The sequence below is a fragment of the Uloborus diversus genome, chromosome 6, assembly GCF_026930045.1.
Source record: "Uloborus diversus isolate 005 chromosome 6, Udiv.v.3.1, whole genome shotgun sequence".
Classification (NCBI taxonomy): Eukaryota; Metazoa; Arthropoda; class Arachnida; order Araneae; family Uloboridae; genus Uloborus; species Uloborus diversus.
In genome coordinates, this window is record NC_072736.1 from 76,266,455 (window position 1) to 76,278,883 (window position 12,429).

At 29.7% G+C, this 12,429-nt stretch overlaps 1 protein-coding gene across 1 annotated transcript in view; it reads right to left on the reverse strand.

Annotated features, from left to right (window-relative positions):
* Nucleotides 1-12,429, reverse strand: part of LOC129225121 (CCR4-NOT transcription complex subunit 1-like) — a gene marked incomplete in the record, with an annotated part of 91,796 nt that overhangs the window by 66,967 nt on the left and 12,400 nt on the right. The window contains 9 exon segments of the mRNA XM_054859682.1: nucleotides 2,677-2,801; nucleotides 4,276-4,454; nucleotides 5,702-5,978; nucleotides 6,080-6,239; nucleotides 6,876-7,024; nucleotides 7,702-7,941; nucleotides 8,027-8,134; nucleotides 8,531-8,657; nucleotides 11,084-11,211. Of these exon segments, the coding sequence (XP_054715657.1) occupies nucleotides 2,677-2,801; nucleotides 4,276-4,454; nucleotides 5,702-5,978; nucleotides 6,080-6,239; nucleotides 6,876-7,024; nucleotides 7,702-7,941; nucleotides 8,027-8,134; nucleotides 8,531-8,657; nucleotides 11,084-11,211 (1,493 nt within the window).

Sequence of the window (12,429 nt, forward strand, 5' to 3'; positions counted from 1 at the left end):
GACTTTCTGGTTGTGTGCTCAGTTTTTTGCACTGATGAAGAGGCTCCATTGTAGCCTTAAAATAGCTATATGCTGTTTATATATACATATATATAGAAATTGTGCTTTATTTACATTGGTTTTTCAATTAAATCATATTGTAGCATAAAGCTTATTTGATCATTTTTCATTTCACAAAACAGTACATCAAACAGTAGACAAAATAGGGTCAGATGGGGGAATTACGGGTCAAAAAACCATAGGATCTTATTTTTTCTGAAGTATGAAAGATAAAATTATTTAATTACTCATGAAGTAAGCTTAAACAATTTAGAAATTATTCAAACAATCCCTTCAACTAAAATCACATTATTATTTATTTTATTTAAAATATTGAGTGACCAAGAATTACCCTGGATTCAGGCAATTTTGGGTCACACAAGGGATAAATATGGGATATCCCCTTGTTTTAAAATAATACACATCAAAAGTAATATTCTAAATTATCTTTTAGCTCACAAACAGATTTAACAATAAAAAATGTCATATTTAGGACACGGCACATTATAATTGATATAATTTGATATTACTCTCACTAGTCAAATACAATTGTCTTTTGTTCTTTACTATGCTCTAAGCCCACAATTCCAAGAAATAATTCTTTAATATTTGTATGCTACATTCTACAGGCTACTATGAACTGCAAGGCTTTTTTTTTTCAATTAACTAGACTGTAAAATATGCACATGTTTCAAATTACTTCTAAAAACGTCTCACTTAGACAAACAAAAATTTTCGATACCTTGTTCCAGAAATTTCTTTTCTGCTTTTTCTTAGTCTAAATATGAAGTAACATTCCCATTGAAGAATGAGTCGCTATCATCATATACAGCAAAATATTTCTGATATTCAAGTACAGAATGAATTCCGTGTAGCACCATCTTTTAACATTTTCCAAGCAGGAGTGTTTTTGTAATTATTTTATTGCAAATTCTTCCCTTTTTTTATCCTTGTCATTAACAATTCCAAAATTGCTCATTTTACATTTGGGGGAGTCTATATCAGCTTGAAGTGCTTTTATCTTTTTGCAAGCTAGATTTTTCTTGATGACTACTTTTTATTTTATTTTGGAGTTTGTTTTTATGCATTGCATTTGATTTCTCTTGCAGTTACAACATACAAAAGAGTTTGGTTTGTTATAACTACCAAATTTGTATTAATTTGTCTCTTTACTTGATCTCTTTACTTTGATGAGTGGCCTAGTTGAAACTCAACATTATCTCCAAAGCTGGACTTGATTATTTGGAATAGAAATAAATAAGAAAAATGCCTGAAATATCAGAAAATACACTGACCAAGAATTACCCCAAAAAACTGAGGTATAAATGAAGATAATTTTAATAATTAAATTTTTTTTTTCAAAAAGAAGGTAAAATATATGCAGGTATGAAAAGGTTAAGACTATTTATTAATAAAAAACAACACCAACAAAATTATTCTTGCAAATGTGTTTCACTGACATGAAACTTCAAAAAAAAAAAAGATTTTTTTTTTGGAGTTTTTGTTTTGCAGAATTGTAAAAGCTCTTTTTCCTTCTTTAGTTATTTCACTGTTGTATTGTTTTTGACCTTGATGTAGGAAAATTGAAAGTATAGGGATGACTTAGCTTAATTTAGTTTTTTTGTAAAAACATTTTTTAGCAGTAAAAAGTTGGTGACCATTATTTGTCTCAAAGTAAGAGTTATTTTCCCCATATGACCCTACTTCTTTTATAGTTAAAAATACGTAAATTTTCTCAATTGTCATTAATGAGAGGAAAAATCTCATGCGACAATGAGCAATAGGAAAATTATAGTAGTACATGGCTTTGCCAATCTTTACTTATAGTGATCAAAACTTAAAATCATTTTCTTTTTTTCATGGTAAGAAACTATCAGTAACAATTAGTCTAACAGGAAATATTCAAAGTTGTTTAGTACAAATAAACAGAGTACTCTTTTCTGTATTCTGTTCATTTTTGCTAAACAACGTTGGATATTTTCTGTTATTCCTCAGTACAAATATATTTTTTGCTGAACAATTAGTCTAGTTCTAACAATAAGTCCTATAACTAACAAAATTTAGCTAAATAAAAACAACATCAATCCAAAACATGTAATTTAATTAACACAACACTATATAGTTGATATAGTGAAGATATTCATGTAGCAATAAGTTTTTAAGAGCCATTACATTGAACAAAAGCCCAGTCATTTTAACCCTGAGTGAAACTGCTCTCCCACTTTTTTGGCTTTATATAATGGAGGAAAATGGAGGTTAAAGGCTGTTTACAGATCTGGTAGAAGGAACTAGGATATATGGAGGTTGAAAGCAAGTTGCAACAGAAGCTGCTTCTCTATAGTGAGAAAATGACTTTTGACTGGCTCATGAATTTCCTATATTAACGGCTATTTAAACTATTCAATGCAAGTTTTAGTCAAAAGAATTTCTGAGAACAGCAGTGAATGCTACTATAAAAATATGCACACTTATTAAATTAGTACTTAAATCTTTGTTTAAATAACCAGCATATTTTTCTATGCCATGACTTTGTTTAAGCTTAAGTAAAATCATTTAAAAAGTATGATAGAGTATGTATTCAAAATCATTATGCATGTTTAAAAAAAACAAAAGAAAACTAAAAGTTCAAATACATACCTAACAAGATTCTGGTCTATTATTCCACCAAACAGTTGGGCTGTAGTAATTAATTCTTTGTCAGGATATTGTGGGAAAAATCTGTACTCTTCAAACAGATTTCTAATCATACAGTTAAACACCTCCTGAAATGAAAATTTACAAATCAAATTACGGACAAAAAATTTATTTAAAACAATTACTAACACTGCATACTATTAAAAGAAATCAGTTTGTATACCAAAAGAGATTAATCAAATGAAGAAACGAATAATAACAATATTCCTATTTGTATCCATTTATGTAAAAAAAAAAAAAAAATAGCCAAGAAACTGCAATTTTAGACACTCAGCTAAACTTGACTAGAAATAGATGAGCACACTTGGAAGATGACCAAGTTTTAAATCTTATGCGTATATATTGCCAATGTCAAAATATTTATGCCAGATAAGTAAAGCTCAAATCTAACAGTCACCAGTGCCAAATGTGACTAATTTTCATGTTTTGGCGGCCATTATTTTCAGTCGCCAATGTGGCTACCATTCACTAATTCTATACCCCTTTCCAACCTATGATCTTAACACATGATCTTTTCCCAAATTCTCTTGTCTACTAAAAGTCAGCCTATCGGATCGTCAGAGATGAAAGAAGGAGAAGGTTTTATCCTCAGGTCCACTAAAAATTTGGCTATGGGATAGGGGAGCATACTTGCCAATATTTAACTTGTGTTTGTTCCGATTTTTTTATTCGAAATCAGATTGCATCTGCCTCTAAAAACTTCTCTCATTTAGCGATTCTACAGCAGGGATATCGCTAATTTTGTTCTCATAATCATTTTTAATTTTTCTCACATCTCATGTTCCATAACAGAGGACTTACACTTCCGCCATTTTTCCACGCCCTCTCAGAAATTTTAAACCAGTTGCTGTCAAGGTGAATCAAACTAGATTGCTTTTTTTTCTTCTAAAAATCGATTCTAGACATTTTGAAGGGCAATAAAATATCAAATATATGGAATTCAGATAGTAAAATTATGCATAGTTCAGGAAATGTTGCAAGTAACTTAAAATTTCAGATTCTTTTCATTTTTAAAAATTGTGATCATATCAGTTAATTTAAATGCTAAGTAAGCTAGCTAATTTAACACTTTGAGCTCATACTTTTATATCATTCTTCAGTTATGTGAATTTTATTAAATTTGAGCACATTTTTGATAGAATAGAGATAATAGTGTGCACAGAGAATGTTTACTAAAGCCCATTTTCAAAGATTGGCAAGTATGGGGTAGAGTGAAAGAGAGGAGGTATTGTTAAAAATTTCCAATGTATTTTTTCTACTAACCTTGACTAAAGTTTTTGCAATATTGACATTGGCTACCATTTTTTGAAATTCAACTACCATTTTTTGGGTTTTAGCAGCCAATGGTTACTAATAAAGAATTTGAGTTTTGAGGTATACACATAAGATATTTGACTTGTTAAATACCTAGTTCATGATTACAAGTATGGTGGGGAAACGAATGGCATGAGCTTAGCTACATTAATTTTGAGAAATGCATGCAAAAAAGAATTGAAAGTAACTTAAAGTTGAGTCAATTTTAGCAGAATATAAGTTATTTACCCTCTCTCTTTTAATTGGAGAGTCTTGAAACCTTTTTAACATATCTAGAACATCTTCAATAGGGAGAGAGGAATGTGGCGAATGATTATAAATCCGTTGGAAGTATCCATTTGCTTCATCTTCTATTTCTTTGGAAACGGGCTGGCTCGCATCTGGAAAAATTGCTCCAAAATCTCCGCCTGCAATTTAAGATCAACATAAATACGAAAAGAAACAAAAAAGAAAAAAAAATCAATAAAAATGCAGTCAAAATAATAACTTTCAGAATGGTTTTGGAAGTTGGAAGGAATTGGTTAGCACTGCATTAATGCTTGGAGAGAATGTCAAAAATTATTTCTAGCTTGCTCAGTAGATGTAGGATACAGGAGCAAGAGTGTAAAGCTGCTACTGGAAAGGCTAGAAATAATTTTTAGCATTTTATTTCAGCATAAATGCAGCGCTGACCCATTCCACCCAACTTTCTCCAATTGACGGAATAACAGAGCAGGGAACACCTTTACAAACAGTAAATAGAGAATTTAGACTCACTTTTTTTGAAGGGTGTGGAGGAAAACAAAAATAAAGAATAACAGAAACCCCAAATCAATAACAAAAACTAATATTAGACTAAAAATTAGAAAAAAATATGTTTAAAAAAATGTCCCAGAGGGCCGACCTCATATTAAGATGGATTTCACGGGTCAGAAAACACTTTGTTAAAAAATATGAACTGACAGCGGATAGAAATTTTAAATCATTGAGCTTCTTCTCCTTATCATCCGACTATAAAATCGCTACCAATCATGCGTATAAAGTCTTTGAATTGTATTTAAAATTTACTGAACAAGATTATAGCTCCAACTGTATACAACTTGGAAGTTCCAAATAAATATCAAAAGCAGAAAATTTCGTTCTTTCTTTTTTTAAGTTTTTACTACCATAATTCTGAAAAACGCAAAAAAAGCCTTTTTATGAATATCTCCGGTAATTAAAGTTCCACAAAAACGAGGCCAGGTTAAGAACACTTTCGGTCAAGTCACCTTTTGAACAAAAAAAGGACTATCACTAACAGTTTATCCGTTTAGGAACAACAATGCCACAAATAGACACAAAGATACTTTTAAAATGTATTACCCTTTTCTTTTTGTGATGGAGGGTACAAATTGGCTTCTGAAATGATATCTTTTAATTTAAATAGGGAATAAAACCTATTTTATACGGAATTTTAGTCTTTTATCCCAAAATTTGAGAATTTTTAGAATAGAAAAGATGTCAGAAAAGTAACGGATACAGATCTTTATTTTCCCTCGGATATTGACGGATACGGATATCCAGAACATCACTAATTATAAACTGCAAGAATTATAGCAGATATGTTTAAAACTTAAACCTATGTTTTAAAAAAATAACATAAGTCAGCTTCACATTAGAACATTTGAGAACTTACCCAGCTGTGAACTGAACTGCCCAGGTAACTGGGTTGATGCAGACGACATGCCACCACCAGGGAAAGAATTTTGCGTTATTTGACTAACAGATGAAACAGCAGGTGTTGACGGTGTAACAACTGATAATATCTTAGCAGGCGATCCAGATGATGGAATTGAAAGTGAGCTTAGGGATCCAGCTAATGGAAATGCTGAATTTACACTGCTTATAGCTTTCACATTATTACTTAATGTAAGTGCTGAGACGGATGATGTCAAACTACCCAACTGCTCCAACTACAAAACATTTACACAGAACATGTATTTCGAAATATATCTGTCATAATGATTGCTACTGAAATAAAAATTGAAAATTCTAAGAAAAACTATACACTTACACTTGAATTTGGAGTGATCACAGAGGGAGACATGACTGACTGTAAAGTACCCTGTGAAGTTTTAACAACACCAGGAGGTGGTAATCTGTTCTTATTTAAAACAACACCACAATTTCCAACCATGGTCAAAATAGTCTCTGATAATTCTTGAGATATAGAACTATTTCAAAGGAAAAAGAAAAAACTATCAACAATGTTTGCCACAGTTAAAAAAAAAAAAAATCTAAGAGTTTTGTAAAGACATATCAACCAAATTAAGAGCATACATATTACATGGCTAGAAAAAAATTATAAACTCAAAATTTTGATTATGTTTTAATCATTACTTTTTGAATTTTCTTCATTAAAAAAAACTCCTAACTTCCCATACAACTCGTCAGTTAAAAATTAAAATAAAACATTACTTGAGTTTCATTACCTGAAACCTAGAGAAAAGTATAAACTCAAAGGTTGAAAATCTGGTTTACGGGAAAATTTTTGTTTAGCTTCAGTAACTGTTCATTTCTTTTAAGTCGTTGTGATTGTAGTAGAAGACTAATAAATTATGAAATATTTTTATTTACTCATTTATTTCTCATTAAAAAAAACTTCCTCTGGTGATGGATTGTTTTTTTCCTTTAGATTTCAATAGTGAGCTTGAAACAATACTTACCCAACTAAACTTTGAAGTTAATAAATTATGAAATATTTTTATTTACTCATTTATTTCTCATTAAAAAAAAAAAAAAAAACTTCCTCTGGTGACGGATTGTTTTTTTCCTTTAGATTTCAATAGTGAGCTTGAAACAATACTTACCCAACTAAACTTTGAAGTAAACTTAATATTGTTGCTAAAGTTTCAGCAGGCAATGCAGTTTTAGGCAGATTTTCTTCTTTGATGCTTCCACCCATAATTTGGGGACAACGCCGATTTAAGAAGTTAAGAGATGCTTGAATAAAAGCTTCCTAAATAAATAAAATAGTCAAAGCCTAAAATCATGAATATTTTTAAATTTCTTATACTTTTTGCACAGAAAATATTTAAAGAATTAACACCTTCAACTGTCCGAATCATTATTTTCTGTAGAACACAATATCTAAATGCACAGAATGTCAAAGAATTATGTATTTAACACATATAAGATGGATTTTTGTTTAAATTTTTTTTAAATATTTTAAAAATAGGTTTGTGGTGCAGTAACTGGGAATAATGCCCTTAGAGGGAAATATTAACGATGAAAATTGATATGACCTCAGAGTCATGGTGGGCATTCAGAGGGTTAAAAACAAGTAAAGGATCTACATTCCAATCAATACTACATTTTGAACTTCGTTGCTCAAAAAAAAAAAAAAACAGAACAATTTAAAATCTTTTCAATTTACCCAGAAAAACGAATATTAGTGTCCAAATAAACACAGACTACTAAAAACGTAATTTGAAGTAGTTTTGTATGAGTTTTAATGTGGTACAAAGTTAGAAATGAGTTTGTGTAGAATGAAGCAATTTTCTGCAATTCTAGGACTAGATTTGAAAGTAGGACAGTATGGAACTTGTTTGAAGTCTCTTTATAAATCAAATATTACAAACATTTTTTAAAAAATATATAGAACTCATGAAATAAAAATAAAGAAAAATAACTTACACCATGCTCTCTAACTTTATCTCCAAGCCATTTATCCAACTTTAAGTATTCTCTTCTAGAAGCCAAACAAGCTAAATCTATGACAAACAGAAACGGTGTCAAGTTAAGAAGCATTGACAATGCCTTTAAATCTTGTGCTACATCAAGTATCCTTGAAAGACGGGTTTGGTCTCCTTCTCCTCTTACATACCAATCAGCCATGGCATGCATTATGATATTTCTTATGGCAGTAGAGTGATACTGAAACAATTTTATACCTTTGGTAAAAACATAAATTAAAACATTTTTGCTTTCTTATAAATTTCAAAAATTTTTTAAATTATACCTGACTATGCCATGCAAGATGTAATACCATAGCAGAATTGGGATGATTTCCAAGAAATATTGGTATTAATGTCGACAACAGTTCTTTGTGAAGATGGTTTATTGTTTTCTGAAAAATACAGAACTTAATGAATATCACAGATCAAAGTTTTAAAAACAAACTAACTGATGAATCATAAATAAAGACTCCTTCAGAAGTCAATTAAAATGTAACCAGTTTTGAAAAGACAGCGAAAAATACTGAAAAAGGAGTTAAACATTTTTAATGACCAGCGATTCAAGGTTAAATTTTTAATCTAATCAAAACATTGATGGATAGCTTTTCTTAGCAGTTAGTTAAAATTTTGAAAGTTCAGCAAAAAGAAATGAACACTTGGATTGGAAATAGAAAAAGGGAGCAACAATTTGGATTACAAAAAGGAGAATGACTCCTGTTGGAAAGGATCTAAGAAATCTCTATGCAACCTATGATGAATATTAAAAAATAACATAAAATTGCACTTACAGATGTTTGGATGAGCCCTAATATGAGGAGGTCCGGACAATGAGCTACTGGAAATTTAAAAAGCTCTTCTTTAAAATATGGAGATTCAGACAAATATAACAATGTTTCAATTAAATCCAAAGATTTCCTATAAAAATAATAAACTTATAAAACAATTGTCAAGCATACAAAAGAAAAAAACATTAGTAAAAGCATAAATTAAAAATATATTTTCAAGACAAATTCAATTTAATAATTTGGATTTAAGCAAATACAGCTGGATTTGATTAAAAATTTTAATTATTAAATGCTCAAATGAATTTTAGCCCAAATGGTATGTACAATAAAAAAAATCATGGTTATGATATAAAAATGAAGGAAATTTTATAATCTGAGTTTAAAGCACTACATATTAGGCAGTAAGAAGATAGGGGATGTAAGTGGATATTTTGAAGTTTTGAGTAAAACACGTTTAAAGATCAGATCCTAGGTAAGGCATTTACTTTGCTAATACATCACTACTTTAGTGCTTGTTAGAGTGCCTTGATACCTATTTTTAAAATAAGCACAAAAGAATGATTGAATTTAAAAACAACAAGTTACAAATGAGTTTTAAAGAGCTAAAATTAGATATTTTGCTTTTGTTTCTTCTTTTTTTTTGGTATGTTTAAGTTATTTACTTATATTTGACTTTGTTATTATTAACATTTTCTTGGCATATATATTTATATACTGAACTACTTGATTAACAAATCTGAAGATCAAGCAAAGGCAACATTAAAACCTTTTATTTTTAACTGTGATATTTAATCACAAAATAAAAAATGAAATTACAATGAAAAAAATGACTGAAAAATGATATCACAGAAAAGAAATTTTTAAACACACGTGGAAAAAATATGAAAAATATGTAAAAAGATAAATAAATAAAAAAGAAAGACAAAGGATATGGAAAAATGCCTGAATCCGAGAAACTTGAAATGGCTGCATATTTATTACCAGAGCATTAGAATTCCCAGATTTTTGCTATCTTAAGTATCTCCAACCAAAACTAGAGATCAATTTTCTGTCCTAAAATCTTAAGAAAACCAAGGTTAAAAACTGGTGAACAATATTAATTTTTACAGCTGACATTCGCTTAAATCAATTTGGATGCAACTGGATTGACATTTTCGAGTGGCCATGGCAAGAAGACTAATTTACTAATCCTCGTATACTGAAAACAAAAGATAACAAAGGTTGAAAATAATGACCAGTGCAAAATTTTTCTAGTCAAAGGAACAGAATCACAAAAAGAAATTTAAAAGATAGTTTTTCAAAAGCAGATGCAATCTGATTTCTAAATGCGTAAAAAAAATCAACACTAAGCCAAAAAATCGTAAAAACAAGCTCCAAATGCATAAACTTGATGATATTGTGCCAAAACTGCTAAATATGCAAAAGGAACTGCGGCATTAAATGCAAAATTGCAGTTTTGGCGCAAGTTTGTCCGATTTTGGCACAGAAAACTCCATTTGGCGGTGTTTTAGAGCGGTTTGGCTCAGGATCGGTACAGCCTGGTGCAGCTGGCACATCCCTATTATTTTTGCAGTTTTAACAATAAAATAGCAAAGCTTCAAAATTTCAGAAATCAATTCACAGCAAAAACTAATTTTTTTTAAACTCAATACCTTAAAATTAGACGAAACTTTTTTCGAATAAGAATGTGGTTAATTAAGAAGACAGCTTTTCTTTTTTTCTCAGCAAAGGGGGGAATGAGGTTTTATTTAAATTAACAGTATCTGCTAGCTGACTAAGTTAGGATTTCAAGTTTTTATAAGTCATTGCAAAATTAATGTAAAAAATAAGACATAAAATATGTTGAGAAGAAAATGTTTGTAATTTGAAAGAGGTGTAATTGATGAAATAAAGCTTATATTACAAATTTTGCTGTTTTCCGTGAGGGGAATGGTGAATCAAAGAAATTGAAAAGCAACTTTGAAATAAATTTCAGAAAATGAATGAAAATATTTGACAATTTTTTTAACCTTTTAATTTACTTTTATAATTAGCAATTGTAGAAATAAATGGTGCAATAAAATAAAATACGTGAATATATATATATATATTTGGGGGGGGGAGGTGGTTTTAAATATTTTTCTTTTTAAATTTCTTTCAAAATTTGTTTTATGATATTTTTTAATTAAAAAGTAATGCTTTTTTGCAAAATCTATTCTTTTATTTATCTTTCAGGCATATTTTCATTCTAGTGTTATTATTTCTATTATTTATTTTTGATACTAAGGCAGTTTTTTTCATTCCCTTTGATCTCACTAATGTTTTAGTGGAAATCAAGGACTAAAATGCACCAATAAAAGTATTTTTCCAAGTATAAATTTGCAAAAACTCACTAACACGTGTTTTCTAGACACAAGGGGCTCTTTTTTTCAATGCAAGGACGTGAGTTTGTTTATGTAGAGACAATCGACCAGTGTCGCAACTAGATGGGGGGTGGGGGGTGGCACAGGTATGGAAGATGGAAAAGCATATATGCTTTCCTGACCTACGGACACACTGAAACCATATAATACTCACCAATTTGAGATACTTCGGTTGTCATCTTCAGGAGGAGCTTTTAAGGCATCTGTTAAGACAGGACGGTGAGCATAGTCAGTTAAGCACACAAGGTCAGAGCAATTTAAAGCTTGTTGGAAAAATGTAAACTAAACAATAAAAATGAAGCAATTAGAAGCAGTAAGTGACAAACTAAAAACAAACCTTTTATAGTCAACAATAAAAATAATGTTACTGGTTCATTTCTACTTATTATGATTTAAAATTCTTTACATTATAGTACAGAACATAATGCGAAATGTTACTGGCAGAATTCATCAATAATTCTATACTTCAGGGCCAGATTAACGCAAGTTAAAAAAGGGTAATTTTGAGGTTATAACTGCATTATATGTAAAATCCTATTCTACATAATAACTCAACTCTATAAAAACATTTCCTTAAAAATTATTTTCCAATGCTATAAGATTGTGAGTCCCAACTTTTATATGTACCTGAAACTTTTTCACCTCCTACAAAGTAGTAATAATGTGATTTACGTTAGTCTGGCATTGAGGTACAGAATTCCAACTTAAAACAGGCTTAAAGATAGCAGAAAAAAAGCAGATGCTTCAGAAATGCCAAGAAACCTTTCTTCACAACATAAAAATTAAGTGGAATCCCCCCCCCCTCCAAATAAAAAGTTTGAGTGAAAATAGAATTGAATAGATTTAATCATACCACATTAAAATAAAAATATAACAATAAAATAAAAAGCTGCAGATATACTGGTGAAAAAAAATAAATACAATGTACAAGCGTAATACTTTTTTAATACTTAATTATTAAAGTGATTAAAGATTACAGTTAAAGTTAATTATTTAAAAACACACACACACATATATATATATATGTATATATATATATATATATATATATATATATATATATATACATATATATATATATATATACAATGAAACCTGTGTATGTTGACCACTCGCGGTGCAGTACTTTGGCGGTCAGCTTAGACAGGTGGTCAACTTATAAAGGGCAGTAATGATTATTTTATTTTTTGTCATTTCTTGCACCACATTTTTTTTTTTTTTTTTTTTTGAGGAATTCACTCTTACTCTTTCTGTTCAACAGGGTTCATACCCTTTAGGCAGAAAAAAATTCAAGCACTTTTCAAGTACTTTTCAAGGTAAAAAATTTTGTTTTCAAGGCAATATCATAAATTTGTACTAAAAATATTGTATGCAGATTTCATTTACTACAAACACATAGAAATAAGGCAATAATACAAAAAAGTATAGGAAAGCAAAATTGCTTTTTCTACAACGAGAGACGCTTTGATGAAAGATCTACTGCGTTGAAAGTTTTTCTGA